The sequence below is a fragment of the Lipophrys pholis genome, assembly GCF_963383615.2.
Source record: "Lipophrys pholis genome assembly, chromosome: 14".
Lineage (NCBI taxonomy): Eukaryota > Metazoa > Chordata > Actinopteri > Blenniiformes > Blenniidae > Lipophrys > Lipophrys pholis.
In genome coordinates, this window is record NC_137633.1 from 19,620,895 (window position 1) to 19,646,995 (window position 26,101).

The following is a 26,101-nucleotide window of genomic DNA, read 5'->3' on the forward strand; positions in this document are numbered from 1 at the left end:
TAAACCATCATGTCAGCATGGTGAAGAGCTCACAATGACGGCGGTAACATGCAGGTGGAATGTTTCGCATGTCAAGCACGCCAGTGAAGCCGTTGCAGAGACGAGCCGCAGTGAACTTATTCCGTTTGAAGGTTTTTAGACCCAAACTTTAATGTTTTAATAAGAAGTTCACTGCAGTTCTTCTGCCAGTGAGGATATTTCCAAGGTGCAGTTCGCAACCGGACCAGAAGGGGGCGCATTGTAATCTTGTCTTTTTGAGAAGAAATTATAACAAAATGGGTAAAAGAGTTTAAACCTGAAGTAGATTTAATTAAGACAAGTTTATAATACAAGTCTAAAGGGTTGAGTTTCAAGGTGTGAGTTTAGAGTCAATGGGACAGTTTCAGTTTAGAGTTTAGAGCAGGGGGTCTGTAACCTTCAAGACCAAGACGAATTTTCACGATTTTCTGTTAAATCGAATTTGCCTGGATCTTCAAATTTATATAAAAAAAGAAAGAAAAAGAAAAAAGCCTTGAAAAAATGTATGTGAATGAGCTCTTGTAGCCATTTTTAATAAAATGTTTTTCTAATAGATTTTCCCACTTCAGTCATTTTATGCATCTCGGCTACTTTAATCTCTTTCAGCTATTTTAGCTTTTAGCTCGGCCATTCCTAATGATTGGTGCAGCTTTACCGGAACTTGCAATTCTTCTTTTTTCATCCTTTTTCTCAAAAATAAAAGCCATAATAACAATTTGTCATGTTTGTCTTACCGTTTTTGAGTATTTATTTTTTTCCTCATTACTATTTTGTCCATTTTTAGCGATTCCACCTATTGTCGTTTTACCTTATTTAGCCGTTTTTTTAGCCTGAAGATTTGGTCATTTATGAAATTCAGCGTAGAATGCAGATTCAACAAAAATGAAAGCAACATGTTTACTCACACTACATATTCTGAAAGCTTCATGGAGCTTTAAAACCATTTTTTTTTTTTTTTTAAAGTCCATATTTTTCTTTGATCTTTTTAAAAATCTGACCGGGTTAAGCTGGCTCGCAATTTTAGCTGTTTTTAGCAATCTTATCAATACTCCAGTCCAGTTTTAAGCATGGAAAAATTACGCAAAATATTTGATCCTGGATTTAGTTAAATAATTTAAGGTTGATGACATGCTCTTTTTCTTATTCGTCAGGTTGTGTGTGTAAATGGACATCGTCTTAAAAACGTTTGAAACTTTCCAGAAACTAAACACCGTCTTGTAAACGGGGCCTTCGTCATCCTCACCTTTGGTTGATCTCGTCCCTCCCGCTGGTTACAGACGACCCAGGCCTCTTCAATCAAACCCTTCCTGTGGCCTGCGGCAGTCCTTTCATTGGTTCCTTCATTTTCACACAAGTTTAATCCAGAGTCACAGCAGAAGAAGAGGCCTTCATAGTTACACCAACTACTGATTTAGAAAAGAACAAAAAAAAAAAAAACATCCAGTAGCTCTGTAAGGGTCCACAATGACATTCAATCATCTGCCAAACTTCTCATTCGTGCCTTGAAAAATGTCTTTTCTGCAACTTCTCCAGTGTTTTTTTTTTTGTTTTTTTCTTCATAACATTTTCTTCTGCTCCATTGAGGGGAAAAAAATCACTCTAATAACTTCGTCTGTTCTTTTTTTCTGTGTGTGTTTTTTTGGAGTCACTCGTTTAATCGACTGTCCTTTGTTGCCTTAGAAGTTCATATATATTCATTTATATATATAAAAAAAACGCTCATAAATTACTTAACAATGTTCAGTAGATAAAATACCACTTGCATTTCTGTCCTGAAATTATCACTTTGTGCTTTCTGCAAACAAAAACATTGAAAAAGAAGCAGCAGATTTTTGCCAGAGGTTAATCCATATTAAAAAAAAAAAAAAAAAAAAAGGGGGGAAAAGAAAAAGAAAACGAGTCTCTTTAAAGGTGACGGCTCTGCTCTATCTGTGACGGCCCGTTATCCCGTTGCTGTTGGCGGCCGGCTCCTCCAGCTCGTCGTCCTCGAAGCCGTGAAAGGTGGAAGTGTCGCTCTCCGAGGTGGTGCCAAAAAGCTCCTCGGCTCCAGTAAAAGTCCCGTCCTCCTTCTCTCCTCCGCGGACAGCTGGCACACAGCACGGGAGAGCAACAACAGCTTTTACAAGTGAGGAAAAAAAAAAAAAAATCCCAAAAGAAAAAAAAATCCCAAAAGAAAAAGAATCCTCCAAAAAAAAAACAAAAAAAAAACTGCATGTCATTGTTCAGGACTCACTTGTGCGTTGGCAGGCTGAGCAGGGAGTCCCAGATTTACCCGTTTTCTTGTTTGAGCCGTGGCATTTGTTACAGTAGTTGTTGGGAATGCCCGTCCCGCCCGGACCCTTTGGACCTGCACACAGGGCAGACAACAACAACAACAAAAAGTACTTTTAGCTTGCTTGTGGTATTACCTTAACAGGAAACAAGCTCATCTTCAAGTGTGAGCCGTCCAACATGAAAGTGAATCAAAGCTCCTGTTACACAGACTAAAGCTCAAAGTGACTTCAACAAGACAAAACTTCACAAATAGGAAAAAAAAAAATAGAAAATGTCCAATTTACATTGAGGTCTGGTTGATTATATTCTTGACTGATCGTGGCGGCTGTAGCTCAGTTAGTAGAGAGGTCGTCTCTCAATCGGAAGGTTGCAGGTTCAAATCCCCATCTTGGAGCGTCCTTGCTCCCAATGGACGGATTGAACACCTTCCGTGGCGGCCGCCTCCATTGTGAGTGTGAATGAGTGAATGTGATTAATAGTGCAAAGCCCTTCGGAGGCTCAAGTGGCGGAAAGCCGCCGTATAAGTGAATCATTTGTTGACAGACATCAAGATCTGAGTTACATTTCACTGCCATTTTAGGAGAAAAATCTACTTCATTAATGCTTAATGATTGTGAAAACATACATATGTAATGCAAAAAAAAAAACTAACACGAATCAGGATTCTGAATCTGAAGTCAATAAAGCTAAATCTCTAATCACAGGCGATACAGGTATTCGAATGTGACAACAAATCTGCATGTGCAAGTTTTACAAAGGTTCGCTCAGTTCATTTCTTTCACCAGGCAAATAATGTTGGCGTCAATCTCGCTAGAAAAATACTTAAACACAATATGGCTTAGTCAAAATTGATTTGCTGTAGCCAACAACAATAATAATAATATTATTAATAGGTATATCAAAGGCTTTTTGGTGAAAAAAAACCCACTTATTTTTTCACACTTTATGCCTTAAAATGTTGAACTTGATGCATTTTATTCACAATAAAATTCCGATTGAAATGATGTACCACACATGTCTGTATCTCTTACATTGAAACGATTCGCTTCGTGCTAAACCAGACTTTCAGTGTCATTTTTGTCACGGCACATTCAACCCAACTAGCGAACTATGTTTCTCTTCTCTGATCCGCAGGGAGCCGACAACATAAAACGACGTTTACTACGACATGTGGTCAATTATAGCAACACCCATTACGCCAAAATAAAGTGATTTTCGTTCCAATTTTACAGTGTCCAAGTCCAAACATGGAAATATTTTTTCACCCCAAAGAAAGTGACTTTTGCATGAGAGACATCCAGTCTGACTTGATTTTCAGAGCGTCTACATTCTGGGCTTTCAGATGAGGTGCAGTAAGAATGAAAGTCATCATTATTAAAGCTGCAGGATTGTTTTTCCACACATTTGGCAATGAAATGTAACTCAGATCATAAAGCCTGTCTTAAGTAAGTTAATCCATTTGATTAATGATTGGTCGGTTGACAATGTCAAATAATAGTGAAATAATAATTTTCTAAACTCTCAGCCTGAGAGGCTGTTTAATAAAAAATAAAACATATGAAAGATATTCTATTTATTATCCCATTAGACTCAAGCCGTCGGATGTGATGGGGACAATCAGCAGGAATAATGGAGTCATCAGGGCGATGCTGTTTCTCAGCAAAAGTTTATCCTTTTGTACTATTTAATAATAACTGGACAGGAAAACTACAATTTTATAATTAAAAATGAAATTATTGGAGAATAAATCAATTGTAAGCGTGAACTAAAGATTCAGTGACCACCTCAAACTCAAAAAGACTTTCAAACGAGAAATAGAAAGGTAATATTTAAAATTAAAAGCTTTTAAAGCACAATAACTGTTCTGTTTTTGTTCCTTATGGATACTTTGTTAATAATATAATAATAATATCAGGAGTTTATGAATCATTTTCTGTTGTTATTGAATGAAGTAAAACCTTTTAACTCCTCGTGGAGGAACATTTTACCCTGAAACTGAAAGTTACTGTATGTGTGTGTTTGTTATAGTTCTAATACAATCTGCTAGACTAGTTTCGCTGTGCATTTAAGAACAGAGACTTTGGATGTCAGTTTCTTCAGCCTGTAGGAGAACAGAGAGTCACAGACTCATTTTTATGCATTTGACATTTTTCCTTAATTAGATTTGGCTGGATGGGTGATTCCGGAATTATTTGTGGTGTGAACGGCTCAAACAGATTTATCACAGACTTTAGAGCTTCTGATTTACCACTGGGAAGACGGGATGACTGCACATATACATATTATACTATCCTTTTGATATTCTGTACTGGAAACGCTTCCAGGCGGTATATTAGCTCCTGCTTTTGTGTGACAACTGCCAATGGTGTGAGGCTTTTCTTTCTTTTTGATCTAAGGCCTGTGGCACAAAAGGACAATAAAAATCATTTCAGTCAAACAGGACGGATGTAAACACCTTCGGTGGAAAGTGTTTGAACGCAGCTGCTGCAATCCAGTGGTGAAAAAAAAAAAGAAAGAAAAAAACAACCCCCAAACAAACCTACCTGCAGCATGCGGTGATAAATGAGAGAATAAAAGAGGACGGGACGTTCGAGCAGCTGCTGCAGATGTCAGGAGGCTTACGTTTGTGTCTGTCGGGCTGCGGTACGGAGGGGGGTCGGGACGCCACCGCGCTCCTCCCGCCGGCTCGCTCCTCCTCCGCCAGGTGGGAATGGGTGTAGTGGTAACTTAGTCCTGTACGGTTCCTGTAGCGCTTCGCACAGACTGCAACAGACCAGAGCAAAGGTTCAGTAGCTCTATTTATTAAAGGAAAGAACCATTTCGACAGTGCACCACGAGACAAAGAGTTTACCCACCAACCCAAAGATCATCTAATGAAGGCAGAAACTGATGCTACTATGTGGAAATAACATTGTTGACTGGTGTTAATTATTTATTATGTTCTTTTTTAGTTTGTTCACCTTGAGTTGGCTGGACCAGTAAAATAGTGAGTGACATAATAACCTTTAAATGTAAACTTTTAGTTTGTTGTGGTGGAGAGTAAACGTGATGAAAATGTCTATATTCTACCTGAACCAAACACCTGCTACAGAAAATGATAACAATTTGAACATAAAGACAATTTTAATGAAATCCTGTGGTGCCAAACACAGTGAAACGTCCCAAAACCTTCCCCCTGAAGCTGTTGCATTATGAATGTTTTACAAATTCACGGCTTTGAAGCTCATTCTAGTTTGTTATCTTTCATGGCAGCGTCACTGATATCTCTGCTCGGGTCTCAGCGTTGTGTTGTGTATGAAATGATGTTTTATTTGATTTCAAATCTATGTTTTCTCGGTGGTTTGGCCAGTTTGGAGCCCTGAAGTAGCTTTATACGACTTCTTCATTCTTCACATTTGGACGTACCCTCTTCCACTTTAACATTTGCATTTTTGAGTGCAGTAAGTTAATCACTAAAAACTGTAGCAGTGCAAAAACACACATAGTTAGATTTCACGTATTTTTAACATTGGATTTATTTACTCTTAATACCGACAAACCCTCCAAACTAATCCCGATCTAATTTTCCAGTTTGCTATAATTCAATATATACAGTATCACTGCAACCTTCCCGTTTTTGTTTTTAAATCCAGTTTACACATTTGTGTGTAGAGTTTTGCTTTATTGACCAAAACTGTGGTTCATTTGACATTTATGAAATTCACGTGCACGAGGTGGCCAATCAGCCGCCCTGCGCCTCGTCGCAGAGGCGGAATGTTTTCCTTGATCTGGTTACCTGTGCTCAACAAAGCCTCGGCATGCTCTGATTCACAAAACTACAAGTCTCACACCCACCCGGTGTTTGTGAAAGAAAATCTGAGTGCAAGTCAGAAAGAAAGAAAACCAGAAACATTTACAAGCAGATGGGTTTTATCGTAGAAGCTGAAATGCTTGATGATCGTATCAAAACGAGTGGGAGAAACAGAAGCGATGACCTCTAAATGGAGATTACTGCTCTACGTCTGGCTCCAATCGAGAGGGGAGGATCGGATTACAACTGTGCATCAAATAAAAGTCCAACTCAGACAACAAAATCACCAGAGTTCAGATTCATCAGCAGGGGAGAAGTAAGACAATATCGGGGCGAAATCAATAACCAACCCGAGCGCTAAACAATCTATCAAAACAAGTCAGAAAATAACAAAACGTGTCAGAGAGGAATCAAGGTACCTGAAGTCGAAGACTTTGAGTTCTGCTTTTGTTTGTATCTGTCTGAAACAGAGACGAAGCAAAGCAAAAGTAAATGGCAGGAAGAGAGACGAGTGGAGTCAAATCCAAAAGGACCCGTGAGGATAACGGAGATTGCAGTGACATTAGTTTAATTTCTTCCTGAGCTTTCCGACAGCAGTGACCCGGAGAAGTTCTTCACGCTGAATCTAATTTGAAAGATAATCTGAAGAAAACTCTATTAAATAATCCAGTGTGAGGATATGTATATTTAGTGTGTGTGTGTCTAAGTTGCATGAAAGCGAGTGAATATAGAGAAGTGATTGCATTAGCACGGTGCATTACGTAGCGGGTAAACAGCAGTGCTGAAAGCAATTGAATGGCTCAGTGAGAGGCATTTTAAAGAAGATTGTGGACAATAATACACTGAATGTGGTACTTCTAATCTAACATTAGGAGCAGAATTTTGACTGACTGCATGAATTAGGTTTTATAAAAAGAGGAGGCGTGGTTTAACTAATGCAGTTTCAAAGAGTCAAAGAAAACCCCACGTTAGGAGGAAGTAACTCGTCGGCTTACTGTCGCAGACGTATGGCTTGTCGTCATCCAGATCTGCCCTCCTGCGGCCTGAGCCCCGACCCTGAGGGCAAAACACACATTTCCCACAATCACACACGAGATTTAGTCATGTGATTTCATTGTAAACCTGCAAATCGGGGCCCCATTTTCAAGTGAAAAGGCAAAATTTTGGCTACGTTTTGGAAGTCTGTTTACACAAGAGCTGTTTCTGAACGGGGCTCCCAAGGTGGAGTTTATCCAAAATGTTCCGACACCGTCGTTTGTGGAAACGGGGGGGTGGGAAACACAACTTTCTGGAAGCGCTGCTCCTACGCATTCATTTCTCATCATTGTTAATGTTCGTAGTGTATTGTTCTCTGTACATGTGGGTGCGGTTTCATTCTTAAAAACAACTAACAGCGCCCACTAGTGGCCCAAAAGGAAAACAACATCATTTTCAGCTTTTCTCCCGTTGCCATGTAAACGGGCATCGTTTTCAAAATGCTGCCATGCAAACACAAAACCTTTCTGAAAAGAGAGTACTTACTCTTCCTTTGCCCCGATGTCTCCTCTTGGGAGTGTCCACCTCGAAATCGTCGTCGTCATTGAAAGCGTCTTCTGCAGCGTCTGCCTCCAGGACCCTCTGAGACAAGCAGACAGAATTTCATACTGATTAAAACTCATTTTCAAGAAAAAAAAAAAAACCTATGCAGGAAATATGGACTGCAGGACTGTACAATCTGTTCCTGCATAAATGTTTTCATTAGGAGGCTGAAATGCATCAAGTTTGGATACTAGCGGTACGACCGTTAAAGAGAAAATTAAAGAGCCAGCGTGCTCCACACCTCGTCTTTCTGTACGTCGTTCCTGTATAAGTGCCTGTTTCCACATGACAATCTAAAGGAATGTGTGATGTTGGGGAGATATGACTGCTTTGAGCTGCACTGGGATAGCAATCTTGCAAATCTCGCAGGACCCAACTCAAATCTGACGAGGGCAGCAGTTTGTTGCTGGTGGGTGTGAACGGCCAAGAAACCCTGCAAGTCGCCAGAAAAAGAGCTGGAATCAACACAATTCATTGATTTAAAAGAAAAAAAGGCTCAAAGGTGGATTTTACTTTTGCAAATTAGCAAGGCTGGATAAAGTTCATTGAGTATATTAGTATATAACCGGCGCCTCCGGTTTTACCCGCTGACCTCTAAATGGCCAAAGAAAACTTGGTTTTAAGTAATTATCCTGTATATATCAGGCAAGTGACACATAAAAGAGGGTTCAGGAATGTTGTTCGGGTGTGGCTGTGACGGTCATTCAAAACAACCCGGTGCAGGAAAGATGTTCCCTGATGAAAATACTCAGAACAAAACCTCGTTTCCGTCTGTATCCTCGTGTCGATTGTTGCTCTCGCTGCACATAAAAGCTGGTAAATGGCGGGTAACAAGTTAGTCCACAAGTCCAGAATGCCTCTCAGCGAGACGCTGGTCAGCTAACGAGCCACACAGGTCAGCTGGAAAAAATTTGGCAAGTTGCCGTGGTAACCAGTCGGGGCGTAACGCACCGCTGCGAGTGCCAGGCCCCCCCCCGGTGCTAAATCCTTTCTCAGCGCTCACATTTCTCCCCCTCACCTGGATCTCCAGCAGGCTCTCCTCGTCGTTCTTGCTGTTCCTCTTGTCGAGACCTTCTCCTCGCAGCAGAGCCTCCAGCGTAGTGCTTTGGGTGGGCAAACTGTCCTTGGACATCAGTCCTCCATCTGTGCAAAGACAGAAGAAAAACACAAACGCAGCATGTGAAGAGTCACTGCAGCTCGCTGTTTGAAAACCAGCGGCTCGTATCTGTGGTTCACGTCAGGTGAAAATGTTCCCGCTCTGTTATCACCATCAAGCACTATAATTAGGACAGCAGGAAGCGGCGGAGCCACAATCTGTGACTCCAGCGAGAGCGGCGTCCTGCAAACATATTTTCATTACATTTCATCTCCTCCACACTTAATAGACCCATTAAAGGCCAAATGTGGAATCACAACTATTTTAACAGAGTGCGATTTGTGAAGAAACCAGCGGGAGGGGCTGTTTCCCCCTCTGGGTTTACCAATATGCTGATAAAAGGCGATTAAATGAGACTGAAACTTATATTTCATGTAACTTAAGTAAACATGTGCAGAGCGTACAAAGCAGACATTGCAGGCTTACATTGAGGCAAAATAAAAAGGAAAATACAAGTATAAAAATATTTTCAAATAATTGTTTTGATCTGACAGAACAGGTCTTTCCTCTATATACCACTAGAAGGAGCTCCTGCTGGTAGTACTCATAACGCACTTTGACAATTATTTCTTAGTATAGAAGTGTCAAACGTATTTAAGTTCAGAGGCCAAGTTCAGCTCAGTTTCATCTCGAGTGAGTCGGACCAGTAAAATAGTGCCATAATGATCCTTAAATGAAAACTTTTTCTTTGTTGTGGCGCAGAGCATAGGTTATGAAAATGTTGATGTTCTTATAGAAACCAAGCGACTATGGAAAATTGCTACAACCTCAATGAAACCTCGTGGCGCAAAATATAGTGAAATGTCCCAAAAACCTTCTATAGCTGTTGCATTACGTGTGTTTTTAAAAACTTAACCTGACAGCATGGATTTGAGATTATAGTCCGAAAGCAACGAAGTAAAAAACAATGTTTTCTTTGACATTTTTACAATTTGCTTGGTGGTTTGGCCAGATTGGAGCGTCTTGTGGGCCGGTTTTGGCTCACGGGTCTTATGTTTGACTCCCCTGTTCTTGTACAAAATATTAGTGGAACAGGTCTAATAGTTGTGAGGCTTCATATAAAGACAGTTTCTTTTCCCAAATTAACTTTTTTGTATGGAAACACACATTTTCAGAACTGTATTTACGGTAAAAAATAATAAGGACAAATTAAATTATAGAATAAACTATAGCGCAAAACCATAGGTGTAAAATATATGATATCGAAGCAACATATATGGACTTTTCAGACAAAAACCTGAACTGAAAAATGAGTAGCAAAGTGTGTGGTGTGTGAATTTAGAGTGACTAAGATCTGCTCTGCTTTTGATTTGAAATACTTTTTAATGTTTATCATGAATTGTATCCCCTCCCCAGGGTAAATAAAATCATTTAGTTGATGGGGGGGTATGTAGACCTCCCCATCCCCCAGAAAAATCCCATCTAGTATATATGACTGGAGCAACATCAATTCAATTTGACTCGGAGTGAAATGCATGGTCACTGAACACTCCATCACTGTGCAGACTGTTCATAGGAATCTCTGAGGTACGGCATTCTTAAGTAGCTTATCGCTCTAACCTGAACACATCATGCAGATATCTCCTCTTACAGTGAAGATCTCAACAAACAGTGTAGGAGGTGAGCAGGTTGAGCAGACAAAGCAGGACAAACAAAAGCTTTGACAGCACATCTTATTTACACAATCTCGTTCCCACAGAGAGCCTCATGATCAGCCGGTAGCTTTGTGGATCTTTGAAAGGAGGACACACTTCAAAGTCCCCCGGCTCCAGCTTTCCATCAGCCATTCATCACCGCGCTGCGCCTGGTAGACAGACTTCTGCAGACTATTGAGCGTGAAGGGCTGAAGCAACAGAGGACTGCATAGGTGAGATGAGGATACGGGGGGTGGGCGTGAGTCGCAGATGCAACTCGCTGCTCTAGAATCGGGCGGCTTCGCCATGTGGTGGCAGCCCCTCACCATTGTGTCTGAACACGTTGACTTTCAACTCTCCGCGACGACGAGACAACCCCCCCACCACCACCAACCCCCCCTCCCTTCCCTCTCTCTCCCTCTCAACCCATGGGAGCTGGGGGGCTAAAAATAGAGCCGGCAGCAGCCTGCAGCAGGGAGCTGATTCTGCATGCAGCCCCAGTCTCTGTAGCACACCATCCGTTAGACAGCGAGCCAGACTGAGGCTGCGGCCCTGCGCCGGCAACCTCTGGCCAGCTGCACAACGTGTTCCATACAACAGACTTCAGGTTAAATCAGGGTACGTCTCTACCTCCGCCGGGCACGCGCAGACAGCACATGCAATCCTCTGTTGTTGGGAGGAGGGAAGGGACAGCGGCGGGGAGGTGGAGATGGTGGTGGAGGGGTCTCTGCAAGCGCAAGCTCAGTGGAAAACAATAGGCTACAATAGGATGTGTTGGGGAAACAAAGGCTTGCTTCATATGCTATCACTGAATCTCTCTCTCTCTTTCTCTCTCATAATGTTTTTCCCCTTTAACCTTCCAACCTCTGACAATTCTATGAAAAATCCCAGAAGCAACGAGAAAAATCTTTCTATTTCAGATTCCTCATCTTTGTTTTTGTGTCATTCCTTAGGATAGTGTAACATCCCAGTGGGTACGAAGGCTTCGGGCACAGAATAGTCTGGTTACATGAGCTCAGGATGTTGGCCACATGAAACACACACACACACACACACACACACACACACACACACACACACACACACACACACACACACACACACACACACACACACACACACACACACACACACACACACACACACACACACACACACACACACACACACACACACACACACACACACACACACACACACACACACACACACACACACACACACACACACACACACACACACACACACACACACACACACACACACACACACACACACACACACACACACACACACACAGGCTGCATGGCAGACTACAGAGAGCGAGAGATGAAAGAGTTGGCAGAGAGAATGAGACAAAACCAATCAGCTGGGAAGGTAGCAAGTAGAAAATAAGATAGATGGGGAGTATAGGGAAGAGGGTAAATGTGTTGAGTGAGCCGTTTCAAGTGGAAGCCAGAGAAGGCCAAACTCCATTCCATAACATTTATTAAATAGTGTCTGCAGCGGCCGAACTCTGTCTCGCTGCTCCCAGCTGTGGTAAATCTAATTACATGTTCTACTTCTCACAAAACAAGTTTACCGGCCAGGGTGAACATAGGAACATTTCATCTTCTGCAAAAGTGACTGGCAGCCCGTTGTGCTCGCTGTGCTGAGACAGAGTGATATGCTTTTAGCCAGATTATTCCAGATCATCACCAGTAATCACATGAGCTGAAGGAGGTGGAGAAGGTGGGTGCAGACATGGCGGGGACAGAGAGCCGGCTGAGTGGGAGGAGGGCGGGTGGCAGAGGTCTTACCAAGCTGGAGGCCATAGATGCCCAGGCGGGGGTCTGTGGTGTTGTGCAGCCGTCTCTTCTTTCTCCAGCAGCGGGCGGGGTACGTGTACATCTGCCCCGCTGCTACCCCTGAAAAATAACACAAACACCTCATTTATTACAATAAAATAAATAATAATTCAGCATTCACACGTAATAGCGAAGCATGTTTTCCCCATTTATTTTCTTTTGCCATAAACCCAGGGGTGTCAAACATAAGGCCCATGGGCTAAAACCGGCACGCAAGAGGCTCCAATCTGGTCTGACAAACAAAATGATGAAAATTTCAAAGAAAACATAGCCTCAAAACCATGCTGTCAGCCGTGACTTCTGGGGGAAACTTCACTGTATTTTGCATCATTAACACTGGCTTTATGTGGAGACTGCAGTAATTTTCAGTATTAATTGTTGTTTAGTGACAATATCCACACATTTTCATCTACTCTGCTCCACACAAAGAAAAACCTTACGGTTATTATGGGAATATTTTACCAATCTGGCTCCACTCACGATAAAATTGGGTCATTTGTGGCAATAACTTCTTACCTGGTGCAGACATATAATATATTACCCCACAAACACTGCTGCATTCAGCTAGAAAAGGTTCAGATTGGTAACTATATTTGCTCAATGTTAATCTGGTTTCAGGTCAGAGGGTACATATAGGCCAATATGATTGCTCATGTAATAACCTTTAAATAACTTCATAGTTTTGTTTCTGTAAGTGCTGTAACTGTTGTCATTTTACATATTTTCTCAGAAAACCAACCCAAGTTCAAATCTTTAATGTATAATGAGTGCATTCTCATTGAAATACATTTTTCCTGCTGCACCCTAGTGGGAAAAAACATTTGCAGCTTTTATTAGTTGCAACCAAAATTGCAAAATTGACTTTAACTTTGAGCTTTATTTGCTTAAATTTCACTGAAAGAGCAGAAAACCTATACCTGAACCCACATTCAGCACAAAATCTATTCTGCATGTTAACACTGCATATTCCCAATGGGCAGAACGTATACAAAAGGTGTCATAAATAAAGTAACTTATTTATAATTTGTTAAAAAATGTGATTTCCTGAGCCATACTTGAGAGTTCATGAAAACATCTCATTCAAAAACCAGACTTCTCCAAAAGATGTGTTCAAGTGACATGAAACATGTTGTACATACAATAATAAAAAGGAGCAAAAACAGAAACCAGTGGACAGACTATGATTTAAATCTTAAACAGAAAGGTAGACTGAAGAGGAACAGAGAAGTTGTGTTTCCTGATATTAAGCTCAGCTGTGGTTTAAAGACATCATTTAAGTTGGATCTGCCAAAAACACTCTCTTTTAATGCATGCATGTAAGTGTTTGAGTGTGTGTGTGTGCCCACCGGGGCTGCGGTGGTGGCGTTCCATCCAGATGTAGCAGTTGTTCTGGGCCACGCCGGTCTGAGAGTCGAGGAATGGCAGGCGGACGCTGCGTTCGGCACACAGACGGGCATTATAGCTGCGGCACTGCTCGATGGCGTCCTTATAGAACTGGTCGCCCAACCTGGAGGAGGGAACAATCACAGCAGAGGTCACGCTGCGGCTGACATACAGGAGTGCTTACATAGATACTTGCAAGGCATGAGCAGTAGAAAAAAACAACGACAGACAGAAATACAGTGTAGATAAAGTAGTCATCATGTACAATGGGCCATTAGTGATGCATTAAGTTGCCACTTTATGTTGCAGCCTGCACAAGTGGGGCGATATCTGATTCTCTTCAATACCATTAAAAAGCTTGTGAATCTACTCACAGGGGTAAATAAAGTCTCACTTTATTTACCTCTGGAATATTACACAAGTCATTGGTTCGCAAATGTTCTATCACTGATCTCGTTCTAGCTAATGAAGGGAAATGGGAGTTGGAAACTAAATAATTGCAATGTAATATGTTCAATCATCCATTTACTTTCCACTTAGTCCACATGGCGTCACAGTGGTAAAATTGAGAGAAAACAAAACTCAGACCAATGGTTCTTCCTCTAGTTCATCTTGGGGGTCCCCAAGTAAAGAGATGGAAAAGGTCCTGGACCGACATCTGGGTCTCATCCCAGTTACACATGCAAGGTACGATTACAGGGCTATTAGTTACAATCCAATTCTTTTGCTTGAGAGGTGGGTGGTAGCACTGCAAACTCAAAACTTTATGAACCTTTTGGAAGTAAAAACCCCAGAAAGCCCCTGGGCAGGGGGAATGTTGCCTGCGAACACACCAAGTTCCCCACATGGTTTCTGGTACTTGGAGAAAGGTTCAGTGGTGTTTGGTCACAGCTTATAGAGAGAACAAAGGTCGTGGTACCTAACCCGGGGTCTGGAAGTACTTTTGAGTGTGTCAAAATTAGATTTGTGCATATCAAAGGAAGTCACAATAAGAACGTTTTTTTACAATCTAGAACAGAAATTCACTGTAATGTTTTGGCAAATCATACATCACAGGGTCTGCAGCTTTTCTTAAAGTCTTCAATGAAAACATCCAGAAACCACTGGGCAGAAGACTTGTGCCACCAACTATAAAGGTGCATTCATCGACCCCTCACACATGTAGATTAGCCTTCTTAGGATATTTGAAAATCTTCATGAAACCAGCTTGTTATAGACGCAACAACACAGGCAGATTAGAAACCAGTTGCTTCCTTCCAGCGAGGTGTGTATCACCTTTAGCACTGTCTGTATATAAGCAATTCCCCAGAAGCCCAAATAATGCTGTTACTGTCTGTTCAAACATCTAACAAAGCCTGTTCAATCTCAGGATGGAGCTGACAGCTGAGCCTCTCTCTCCTGTTTCCAGCTGGCCATGGGGAGAACTCATGAAGAGGAAAAACAATGCAGCCCATTTACAGCAGTTCAACGACTCTCCTGCTCCCACTCCTGAGGTTAAACATATTATTACCTCTGCGGGCTTTTTGTTTGATTTGATCCGAGACAGGCCGCGAGCTGTGTGCTTGCACTGAGTGAAGTAGCTTATCAGGGCGACACCGAATCTGGGGTCTGATACGAAGTCACTCCTCCGACCAGGCTCAGACTCTCACACTTTAGTTCCACTTCTTCTCAGCGCCACTGAGATTTTGGCAGTCCCTCAGGGTTTCAATGTTAATATTCAGAGTGAAATGGGGGAGGATATTTCACATTCAAGCCCTCAATCGCTGCCACACGCCTGGTATGGTAATTAGCCTACTTAATTAATCTCAGCAGAGCGCCTAGCACAAGGGCAGGTTCTAATTTGACGATATCAAAGACGGGGGTAAACGCTGTAACTTGGAAATCATGACAAAGTACTTCGTATGTGCTTCCCTCAACCTGATGTTCCATCGCGGGGCGAAAAGGCCAAACGACAGCCACCGGTTCCTTTGGTATGAGCATACCCACATCCCAATAATGAAGTTCCTCCACGTGTTCCCAATTACAACATTAGGGAGACGGCCATTTTGGAGAGAAACTAATGAGCTGCGGGCTGCGAGTCGAGCCTGGAATCTTAAACTAGCAGCGGAGGATGTGGGAGGCTGATTTGTCAGCGTCTTCCAGATCCAGCTCGCCTCGTCTGCCACCGTACCCCCCCCCCCCCCCCATCCTGCCCTCAGCTGAGACAAGGTCCAGCAGATGAGCAGCCGCGTTAGGAATGCTGTCCCGCACAAAGCCCCGAGCCTCTGCAGAGACAAAGCCACAGTGTGCCAGGCTTCTGGGAAAGAGGAGCTTCGCGTCAGTGTGACTGAGAAGAGCAAACAATCACAGGTACAGCGTGAGAGCAGGGAAGGGTGGAAAGGTGTGAGAAACACAAGTACAGGGGGAAAAGAAAACACACAAAAAATATAAAAAATAAGCACGTAGGTGCAAAACGGCTAACGAGTAGATGAGCACTAATGAAATGTGGAGCTACTTTTCCTCCCTCCGACTGCTCTCACCATACAGAGACGTTGTCTTTATTGTATTCTATAATCATATCAGCGGCACTCTCTGCCTTGTAAAGAATTCATAAAGTCTTTCCTGCCAAGAAACAACACCCATCAGCTCAGGCTTCGAGAGGTTTTACAGCAGAATCACAACACAGCAAAGCACCAAGTTTAGAGGCTTAAAATCCTCATAATACTCGTCTCTTTATGAAAATAATAAATTGTGGTGAAATGCATCAATTATCTTGGATAATGAATTACAAATTTGATCGTATTATAGGGGCTTCTACATTTTACATCCAAGAATCTAATTTTACTGCTACTTAAGTACAATTTACACCACGTAATCGACTTCACTTTTAAAATCCTAAGTATGGTCACAGTCTCAATTTTTCTATGAAATGCTCTTTGAAAGTAAATATTTTATGCCGCTAAATAGAATTAAATTGAATGCACATCCAATTAAATGCAGCTGAACTAACATCCGTAGTTTACATACAATTAAAATTACAATTAAATAAATTTTAGGCAAGTACCAGTGTGAGTATTCTTTATTTGTTGTTTTTATTTCTATAAAGTTCAACTTCAAGTTGATGGCAGGTAGTACAGAGATGATAAATACAACAAAATCTTTTTGTTGCATATTTCGTAGATTTTATCAAAATATATATGCATACAGTATATGTATAACAAAATAGTTTTGTTTTTTTTAACAGAACATGTTAATAAAGTATCTCACACTATCCTTAGTTCATAAGAAGAGTAGTTTGCTCATTTACTTTGGCACAGTTTAAGTCAGGCAGCCCAATACATCGATTACAGGTCAGCCAGTCTGAGGCCCCGTTTACGAGACGCTTCAAGTGAAAACGCATCATTTTTGCATTTTCGTTTCAGAAAAGGTTTGTGTTTACATGGCGACGTTTTGAAAGCCATGTCCTTTTACATGGAAACGGGAGAAATGCTGAAAACAATGTTATGAGCATGTTGGGCCACGTTAGCGTGTTTGTTTTTGTAATGAAACTACACACATGCACATGGAACAATACTCTATAAACATTAACAATGGCAAGTACACAGACATTTTTTATGGACAGACATTCCATTGCTATGACGGTGATTCTCAACTACCAAGCTACCAAGTCCCAGGGGAATTTGGACCGGCAGTCATTTAAGTTTAGAGTCAATTTACGATGATAATGCTATATGTCGCACATGTGCAGAAGAAGGTTTTTACTAGGGTTGTGGTGCGTGTGCACAGCAGTAGCATTCCAGGAAAGTTGCGTTTTACCGCGTTTCCATGGAGACGGGGTATTGAGTGTTTTCAAAAAGTTAAATTTTCAGTGGCTTCGAGCACCGCTGTCATGTAAACGGACACCAAAGATGCAACAGAAATTTTCTGTTTTCACTTGAAAATGTTGTGTAAACGCAACCTGAGACGCAGGCAGGAAAAATCATAAAAATATTTTTCAGTGTCTTTGAAATTTGTTTTGCAAAATATTACACATTGTGAGCTCACAGACTCACATCTACCTGGTGGGTGGGCATGTTGTGTAGTGGGCTCCATCTGATTGGCCAAATATGTTGACATGTAGAGCATGGAAACACCACTTTTTGTTCAGTCTTTTGTCATTTCAGTTCAGTAAAACATGCATTCACACAAATATAAAACATAGGTAGGGCTCTTCCAGATTAAGCCATTGGTACTCGAGTAGAAATTCTCAGATTCAACTGTGAATCTCAGACAAACTAACCTGTGAGCTTCACTACCATTCCCTGATATCAACACAGCTCTGATGCGACGCGCTGTGACATATCAGTTTACTAAAAGCAGACCAGCTGTAAACGCTCCCTGAAGTCATCACGGCCGCGCGCTCGAGCCAAGAAAACTTTAGTGACGAGTCGAGTCGAGCAGACGGGCAGAGGATGCTGCCGAGCGTGCGAGGAGAGGGGCCGGGGAGTGACGGCACAAAACAAGTGGGTGAAAATCTTGTGGTGGGAGCTAACAACGCCACGACAGCCCCCCCGCCGCCCGCCACGGGCAGCAGGTGCACTGGCTTTAGGTGAGAGATCGTTCCGACACCTGTAATGAGTGACAAGACCCACGCGTCCAAAGGCGCAGGAGGGGGGAGCGAGACTCACACAAACGCATCATGTCCATCTCAGCAGTCACGAATACCCCCCCTCCTTGAAGCTCTCGCTTCTGTTTGCCCACTTTCTGTTGACTTGTATGAAATCTAAGAGGCTGCAGTGAGCGACTGTTAACTCGGTTTATTGGAATGTGGCTGCTTTGTTGTCATTGTTTATGCTATCGTTTCTGTTATCAGCAGAGTTAATTGCCGAGATCGAAGACACGTTCAATCAGACTGAACAAATCCCAAAGAGCTTGCAATGGGATCTGCTGGCAATTTTTTTTTTGTTCATTGTTTGCTGATAGAAAATAAAGCCGTCGTATCTCTGCATAAAATCATGAGTGTGTTAACAGCTCAGACAGCAGCACCTCTGGCTGGTGGTGGTTAGTAATACTGATGGAGTCTGATCAAGACACATCACAATATGCATATGGGCAGTTTTGTACGAGTTACAGCTTCTTCTTTAAACAGTAATAGACTTAATTAACCAGTTAATGAAGATTAACTTGCATGTTACATTTAATAGTCTTTCTCCAAATCTTAATGTCGAGTTTCTTTGACACATATGAGCGGAGCTCTGAGCCTTGTGTGGGTCAGTCTAATAATTGAAAGTTACATCAGTTATTTGGAAGTCAAATAGTGGAATACGCACCCTATATTAGTCACACATGTTATTTTGCTTTGTCTGAGTGGTGTACGTCATTATCAAATCACCGTATTTCCAACTGCAATCCCATGAGGGGGAATACAATTCTCAGCAGTGACGCTGAAATACGAAAAAGAGCTTCTCTTGAAGGGAAGCGATTCATGAACAAATAACTCTGAGGGGAAAAAAAGCAGCAACAAAACAGCTGAAATGAAGCGCCAACATGCAGACAGCTCCTATAAAAAGGTAAGCCGATATTTATTCACGGATACATGTTGGACACGGGTTAATGTTACTTACAGACAGACGTCCTTCATGATGCTGTCAGGAGGACTGAGTTAGTTCAGGATTAATGAGCTGTTATTCCAGTAAACACAGCTGTTTTAAGGAGCAGCAAGCTCACGGAAAGTTATTAAATCCATAACAGCAATTACTGCTAAAGGTAGTGGCATTACAGCAACGTGTTATTCCCAACTCAGTCGGTGGGTAATGTTCTATTCCTAGTTGAGGTTTTTGCTAAATAAAGTTACCTGCCCGCTCCTCCATGAAACACAGAAACACAAGAGGAAGTATATTAGGGAACTAGTTAAGCACCAAGTTTCTTTTTTTTTTGTCTAAACAATCCTACTCAAAGTGAGCTAGAACAAACCAAAAACATGCAATCAGCCGGTGCGTCAAATAAATCTAAGAATTACTGTCATCCCATCGTAGTTTACGATCTGGCTTCCTGTTTACGTTGTGACTATTTACATTATTTGTTTGTATACTGTGCAGTTTTCCAAACAAAATGATCTTTTCGCCAACATTTTCAAACACCACCTATAAACAAAACTCGCCCAAAATAGATTTATGTTACACTGACCACAACGTAACTGACGTCTGTTTGAGTGGGTCTGGAGCCACTGGTTTGCATAAACCATTGGCTTGTTTACGTGTTTGTTTGCCTCACTCACTCGTCCATGAACAACATTTCTCAGCAATTAGTTTTCCCGAAAGAAATTCGACTAAAACTGCCAAAAGATGATCAAAAAAAAAAAAAAAAAAAAACAGACCCACAATGCAACACAGACAAGGATATAGTTTGCAGTCTAGCCGACTCTAGCCGATGGTGCGTGTGTGTGTGTGTGTGTGTGTGTGTGTGTGTGTGTGTGTGTGTGTGTGTGTGTGTGTGTGTGTGTGTGTGTGTGTGTGTGTGTGTGTGTGTGTGTGTGTGTGTGTGTGTGTGTGTGTGTGTGTGTGTGTGTGTGTGTGTGTGTGTGTGTGTGTGTGTGTGTGTGTGTGTGTGTGTGTGAGGGCCTCAGAGGTATGTGCTACACATCCTCAATGTCTTCCAGCTGAGTAGAGAAGGTGAGTGTGTGCATGAGGGCGAGGAACAAAAGCAAATCTTGCGGGCAGCGGGGGCCTCCGCTATCAGCGTGTTCCTGTCAACGGTTTGCCGTGTCACATGGCTGCGTTGGTAATGCGAGCATGTGTCAACACACATTTTGCATATCTGGCGACAAACTACACTGCAGCTCGACGGAAGTCGTCCACGCTCGCGACAAAACTCCCTATTTCAAAATGACCCTAAGGGAACGGACTCGGATGAGCGAGCGAGGAGAGAAAAATCCGATGTGGAGAACTTCTGTTCTGGCGAGGAGGATTCTCAAATTTGCAGGTGCACAGCTGCTCCACAGGAAGCTGAAGCCACCACATAACAAGGGAGGGGGCGGGCTTTCGGAGCGGCTGCATCCTGACAACAACATCTGATTACACCAATCAGAACCACCCAGTCTGGGTGAGGGCAGGAGCAAAACCAGACCGTACACCTCCACACTGCAGCGCCAAAAAACAGCAGGGCCTGACTCACTCAAAGTCTACTCAACGCCAATGACAAGCCGGCTGACAGACGAGGGAAGGATCGGACTGACGTAACGTCAGGAGAGATGTGTCCGGGCCCACAGAAAACTCCAGCTCCGGCTTAAATTTAAATGAGCAGCTTTATGTGCTTCTTTATTAATTAAATATTCCAGACTCCATTTTAATCAGCAGATTCTGGAGATTACTGCGCACAGACGAGGGGACAGACCCCACGCAGACCTGCGCGCTGCAGCTCCATCCGCCACGTCTCCACAACAAAGTCAAACCCGGGCGTTTCATTTCCCCAAAGTGAACCATCTTAATACAAAAAAAAAGGTCAAACTGGTCCACAGGAGCGACATCCAATTAGTGTCAAGTGTGACTAATTATAATCTGACAAACGTGTGAAATGAAGTCAGAAACCAGAGACGGGGGCTAATTATAGCAGATTGAAACACTTCATTAAGCGCAGCTTATAGCAAGGAGACATTCCACATCAGAATGCTAAAATCTCGACGAGATGAAACGGCAGCAGCACGTTGGGACATCAGCCTCATCAAAATGAGCTTCGAATAACACCTCCAACAATCCCGCGCTCGTAAAACGCACAGGTGCGTTATATGACACTGGAGTAGTATTTAATAAACATTTGCATTGAACACTTTTACATCAAGTGCTTTGCTGAGCTGTTCAGGAGGCTGTGATTGTATTGGCCAATTCCCAGGTGGGTAAATCTGTGAAGCAGGGCATTGTGGGGAAAGTGCAAGCGCGGTCAAACGACTAATGAGAAAATGCTCTTTTTTTTCCTTCTTCCTTCTCCAGAATCATTTAGCGACGACTCTTGAACTGAGTGGTAGGGTGTCACCAGGGACGAACGATCTTAGTGAAACCATCAATATGCAACAATAGAGTATTCCAATCGTGATATGCACCGATACCAATACAAGTATCGGTGCCGATACTGCATGGAGTACTCATACTCGTAAAAAGCTCCCCAATAATACTTGGCAAGTACTACGTGACATCATGCATCAGCAACGTTGCCAGTATTCTTTAATATTAATGAGAATGACAAAGGTAAGACAGGCTATAAATTATGTTTGTACGCCAGCAACTTAATCACCAGAGACATTTGGATCAGTACGGTTAGCCCGATGTCGCTCATTAGTTTAACTGCTCAGCGCGTAACTCCGAGCCACGCTACATGCTACATGCTAAATGTGTGTGACTGATACGTTCTTCAACAGTGAACTGGAGCGTGTGGCGGCACACATAGAGCTCGTAGCTGGTTTGTTGATCACATGTCTACGGTTCCCACCAGCAGTCTCGATTTTCTTTGTTTACAGTCTGTTTTTTTTTTTTTTTTTTGGTGCTTTTGTTTTAACTTCTTCCTGTTTTTTTTTACCAGGTATGATGTTATGTCTAAATACTGAAGTGAAATATGCTCTGTTATCAACACAATCGTTGCAGTCAGGCTCCGTCTTATTGGCCACATATGTTGACATGCAGAACATTTAATGCACCGTGCATGGAAATATAATCTACAATTCAGTCAGTTTCATGTGACGTGTACAATACAAATGTTGATATTGCAAAGATGAAAAATGTGCATCATTACTCAACCCAAGTTATTATTAACTATGAAGTATGTGAAATTTCAGTTATTTTATTAATTCGATGGAAGTCGTGAGTTTGTCTTCAGAAAAGCTTTTTTGGACTTTTTCAGAGTTTGTTTTTTAGTGAGCAACTACCAAGACCACCAGTAATTACTATTCACTCTGACATTTTCTGACTGGACTAAAGACAGTATGGATCAGGTGTCAAACAAAGGGCTCGGTGGCTCAAACCGGTCCACCAGACGGTCCGATAAGGGCCGTAGGATGACTTTGTAAAAGGGAAAAATGACAATACAACTACTGTTGCAAACGTTTCTACTATAGATTATAGTGGACATAACACAACACTGAAACCTCAGCAGAGACATTAGTGGTGTCGCAGTGAAAGCCAGCTTTAGTCTACAAAGAAATAATGGTCCTTAATGCATTCAAAATCTGGATATGTGAGACCTTTTTTTTTTTTTTTTTACAATCTTAGTCTTTGTACCAAAGAAATGTGTAAACATGTCTTTTGACAACAGAAAAATCTCTTGATCTTTACATAGATTCAACAAGTTACTTCCAGCAACATTCACGTTGCTTCTGTGTAAAAAACTGTGGAGTTAGGAATAAATTTAAATTCATAAATTAAAAAAACATGCTTTTGCTCTTTTGAAAATGTGCCATGTTCCATTTATATTGTTTCTTGAGAAGTAACCTCACTATCAAAACCACAACCTTCACGGCGAAGGCAGGGTTTTGTGATATTTTGCCGTATTTTGCTGAAACCCCTTCAGTAAATCTCAACATTTTCTTGTTTTTCTTTAACATTTTAAATCAAATATAAACTTTTTCACAACATAATATCACTGAAACAAAGAGGAAACATTTGGAGTTGGCAAAAAGTGTGTACTGAAAGGTTGTTATGATGATGTCCTTTCACTGGACCAAAACATTATGAATACCTATACCAAGATTAGGAATGCACCAATACTGATAGCAATATCGAGTCAGATACTGCATGGAGTACTCGTAAAAAGATACAACCCAGTGTGAACAACATGGCGTCATGTGTGAGCAACGTCGCCCGCAGTTAGGCAAGACAGCACAAGCAAAATCAGCAGTCAGGAGATTCTTTAATATTGATAAAAATGAAAAAAAAAACACCAAGAGGAGGCAAAAGCTAGTTCGTACAACAACAGCAACTTAATCACCTGAGACGTTTGGACCAGCAGGGTTAGCCCGATGTCGCTCATTAGTTTAGCTGCTCAGTACGCAATGGCGAGCCGTGCTACATGCTAAAGAGTTAAGGGGCTTACATGCTTACATGTAGTGGTTCGCAGCAACGCATAGCCTTCACACGTTGTGTGTGTGTGTGTGTGGAGCATAAATTAGGTTTAGGCCCCATTTATACGACATGAAAAACGAGTGTATCTGCAAAACTTTCTTCACTTTTTATCCATTTACAAGACACCCTTGTTCAGATCCACTGCATCCGTGACTTTTTTTTATACCGGCTCCCAAGGCAGAACTTTTATTTCACAGGCACAATTCCCAGTGGTAAAACAGTTTCTTCTGCTTATGCGGATGGCGGCCCCGTAGCGATATGACTCGCGGCCCATGTTCTAGTTTTATGGTCCATATTGGTATCTTAATAATTAAGACTCACCCTCGATAACACCTGATTCGTCGTCAGACCATATGAATGTCGGGTACTCTCGACTTTGTTATTTTTTTTATACCGTTCTGTTCTCTGCCCACACGTTTGTGTGGTTTCATTACAAAAACAAGCAACAGCACCCTCTGATGGCCCTGTTTACTAACTACATCGTTGTCAACGTGTCAGTTGCTGCAGTGTAAAAGCAGCACTTTTTTTAATGGATGTTGTCATATTGTCGTGTCGACAGAGACTTAATGGCATTTAATAAGTACTCGTATCGGTACTCGGTATCAGCAAGTAGTTAATGGTAAATACTTCAGAAATAATTTACCTCGTCCTTTAAAAAAGGTTATTGGTGCAATCCTAGTTTTTCTTCAAGATATTAAATGAAATGTCAACTTTTCCACAACATAATGGCACTGAAAGGGGAAAATGTGTATTGAAGGGTTGCTATGGTGTAATTTCACTGGCAAGAGGGGGACTAAAAACAAATACCTAATATCTCAACACATAGAAATCAACGGGATCTTTTATCAGCTGTGCCTTTCACGGTGGCTCTGCACCTCTAAAAATCAACTTGCTTTACAGCAAACAATCCAATACAACAGGCCGGCCATTGATCAATGTGTAGAAATAGTTGACAATAAGGTGCATTATCTTCCCAGGTGTACCAACAATACCACAGCAACAAAGGGCACCGTGTGGGTGCTGCCTGGAGGTGTGGAGGGGTCCTGGAGGTGCCAGGGTACCTCTGTGGAGAGGCAGATGGTTCTCCTGCCTGCGCCCAACACTTCCTCCCTGTCGGAGCATCTCTCACTGACAGATGGGCCCAGGATCCTGGACCAAGCTAATCTCCAGCACTCCTCCACTTAAAGGCACAGTGGTGGTGCCTGCTCCACCTCCACACACACACACACACACACACACATACACACACATACATACACACACACGGTGACCAGGACACATCCACACAGCCTGGCTGCTGGCTGTCACGTACAATGACGCCCAAAAGAAACATTATAGAGATGGACTGTCGAGAAAAACAAAAAGGGAGGCTCACTGTAGCCTAACTTGTGCACAAATATGTCTACCAGAGGAATTGGTGAAACAATAGAGGAACAAAGGGGAAAAATAAAGAAAAAGGTGGAGTGCAGCTCTAAAGTTAAGGGGTGAAAATGTCATTTGCACGAGCTGCTGGAGCTCAAGTGACACTCTATTTTCTGTCACTTTTGTCGTTTTTTCTCGCCAGCGAAAGCATGCAAATCCAAAATGCCTCCTCCCTTCGCCTCCGCCGGGTCCCGACCACGTCTGGAGCCAAAGTTGACATGTCGCACAATTCACAGCAACTATAAAAAACGACTTGGGGAATGTGCGGCTGTGCTCCGCCGCCGAGCCCCGGCCGAGCGGCCACCAAATCGGCTTTTTAACGCCTCGGCGCGGCGCAGCGCAGCGGCACGTTGTCGACAGTTTTCAAAGAAATGTGGAGCCCAGGAGAGGCGACAGTCTCCGGTGCTGTGGTGGTGGGGGGACTCGGCTCCCCCGTGCAGGGAGGGGGGGGATGTCAGGCAGCCGTCTGCACATGTTTAACGCTGAATTCTGAATTCTGCCGGAATAAAAGAACTGTAACAGGCGCTACTTTGCCATGCAAGAAGTACACAAAATGAAGCCGGACAGCTCGCCTCGCGCCATGCACACGGCCGGAAACGACATGCACACAGGGCCGCACGCGACGAGCGAGTTGGCAACAAAGTAGCAGTCGGGGAAAATTCGTTAATGTCTAGACTACTTACGCTTTTAGTGGATTCTGAATGACAGCCGCCATTTTGCTACAATGTAACGCAATATCGGCGTCTTGCAGTTCTGAGGGAAACCTACGAGAGCCGACCAATCAGGGAGCGGCTCGCATCCGTGGACCAATAGGATCGCGGCATGAGCGGACGGGGCGTGGCTTAATGGTGTAAACTGTCAAAATTATTTTAAAGGGTTTTCCCTTCTATTTGTATTGTACACAACTGAATTACTTTTTTTTTATTTTTTTTTAT

General features: G+C 42.4%; 1 protein-coding gene across 2 annotated transcripts; it reads right to left on the bottom strand.

The window, feature by feature from the left end:
• Nucleotides 1-1,365: 1,365 nt before the first annotated feature.
• Nucleotides 1,366-25,896, bottom strand: LOC308119399 (zinc finger protein DPF3-like). Of its 2 annotated transcripts, XM_080479388.1 has the most exons (10): nt 25,850-25,896; nt 13,644-13,804; nt 12,250-12,357; nt 8,679-8,803; nt 7,604-7,699; nt 7,078-7,138; nt 6,502-6,543; nt 4,915-5,055; nt 2,252-2,365; nt 1,366-2,104 (listed from the first exon to the last, which is right to left on the bottom strand). In XM_080479388.1, exons 1-10 carry the CDS (start codon nt 25,879-25,881, stop codon nt 1,944-1,946), a joined length of 1,041 nt encoding a protein of 346 aa, XP_080335514.1. In that variant the 5' UTR covers nt 25,882-25,896; the 3' UTR covers nt 1,366-1,943. The 2 variants fall into 2 exon arrangements, with proteins under 2 accessions (XP_080335514.1, XP_080335515.1); XM_080479389.1 differs by lacking the exon at nt 6,502-6,543 and having other exon boundaries at nt 1,576-2,104.
• Nucleotides 25,897-26,101: the final 205 nt, after the last annotated feature.

Coding starts and splice junctions, on each gene's coding strand:
- LOC308119399 (XM_080479388.1), bottom strand. CDS start 25,881: ATGGCGGCTGTCATTCAGAATCCACTAAAAGC. Junction 7,700..8,678: donor AGAGCCTGCTGGAGATCCAG/GTGAGGGGGAGA, acceptor TGCTTGTCTCAG/AGGGTCCTGGAGGCAGACGC. Junction 2,105..2,251: donor CTCAGCCTGCCAACGCACAA/GTGAGTCCTGAA, acceptor GCTGTGTGCCAG/CTGTCCGCGGAGGAGAGAAG.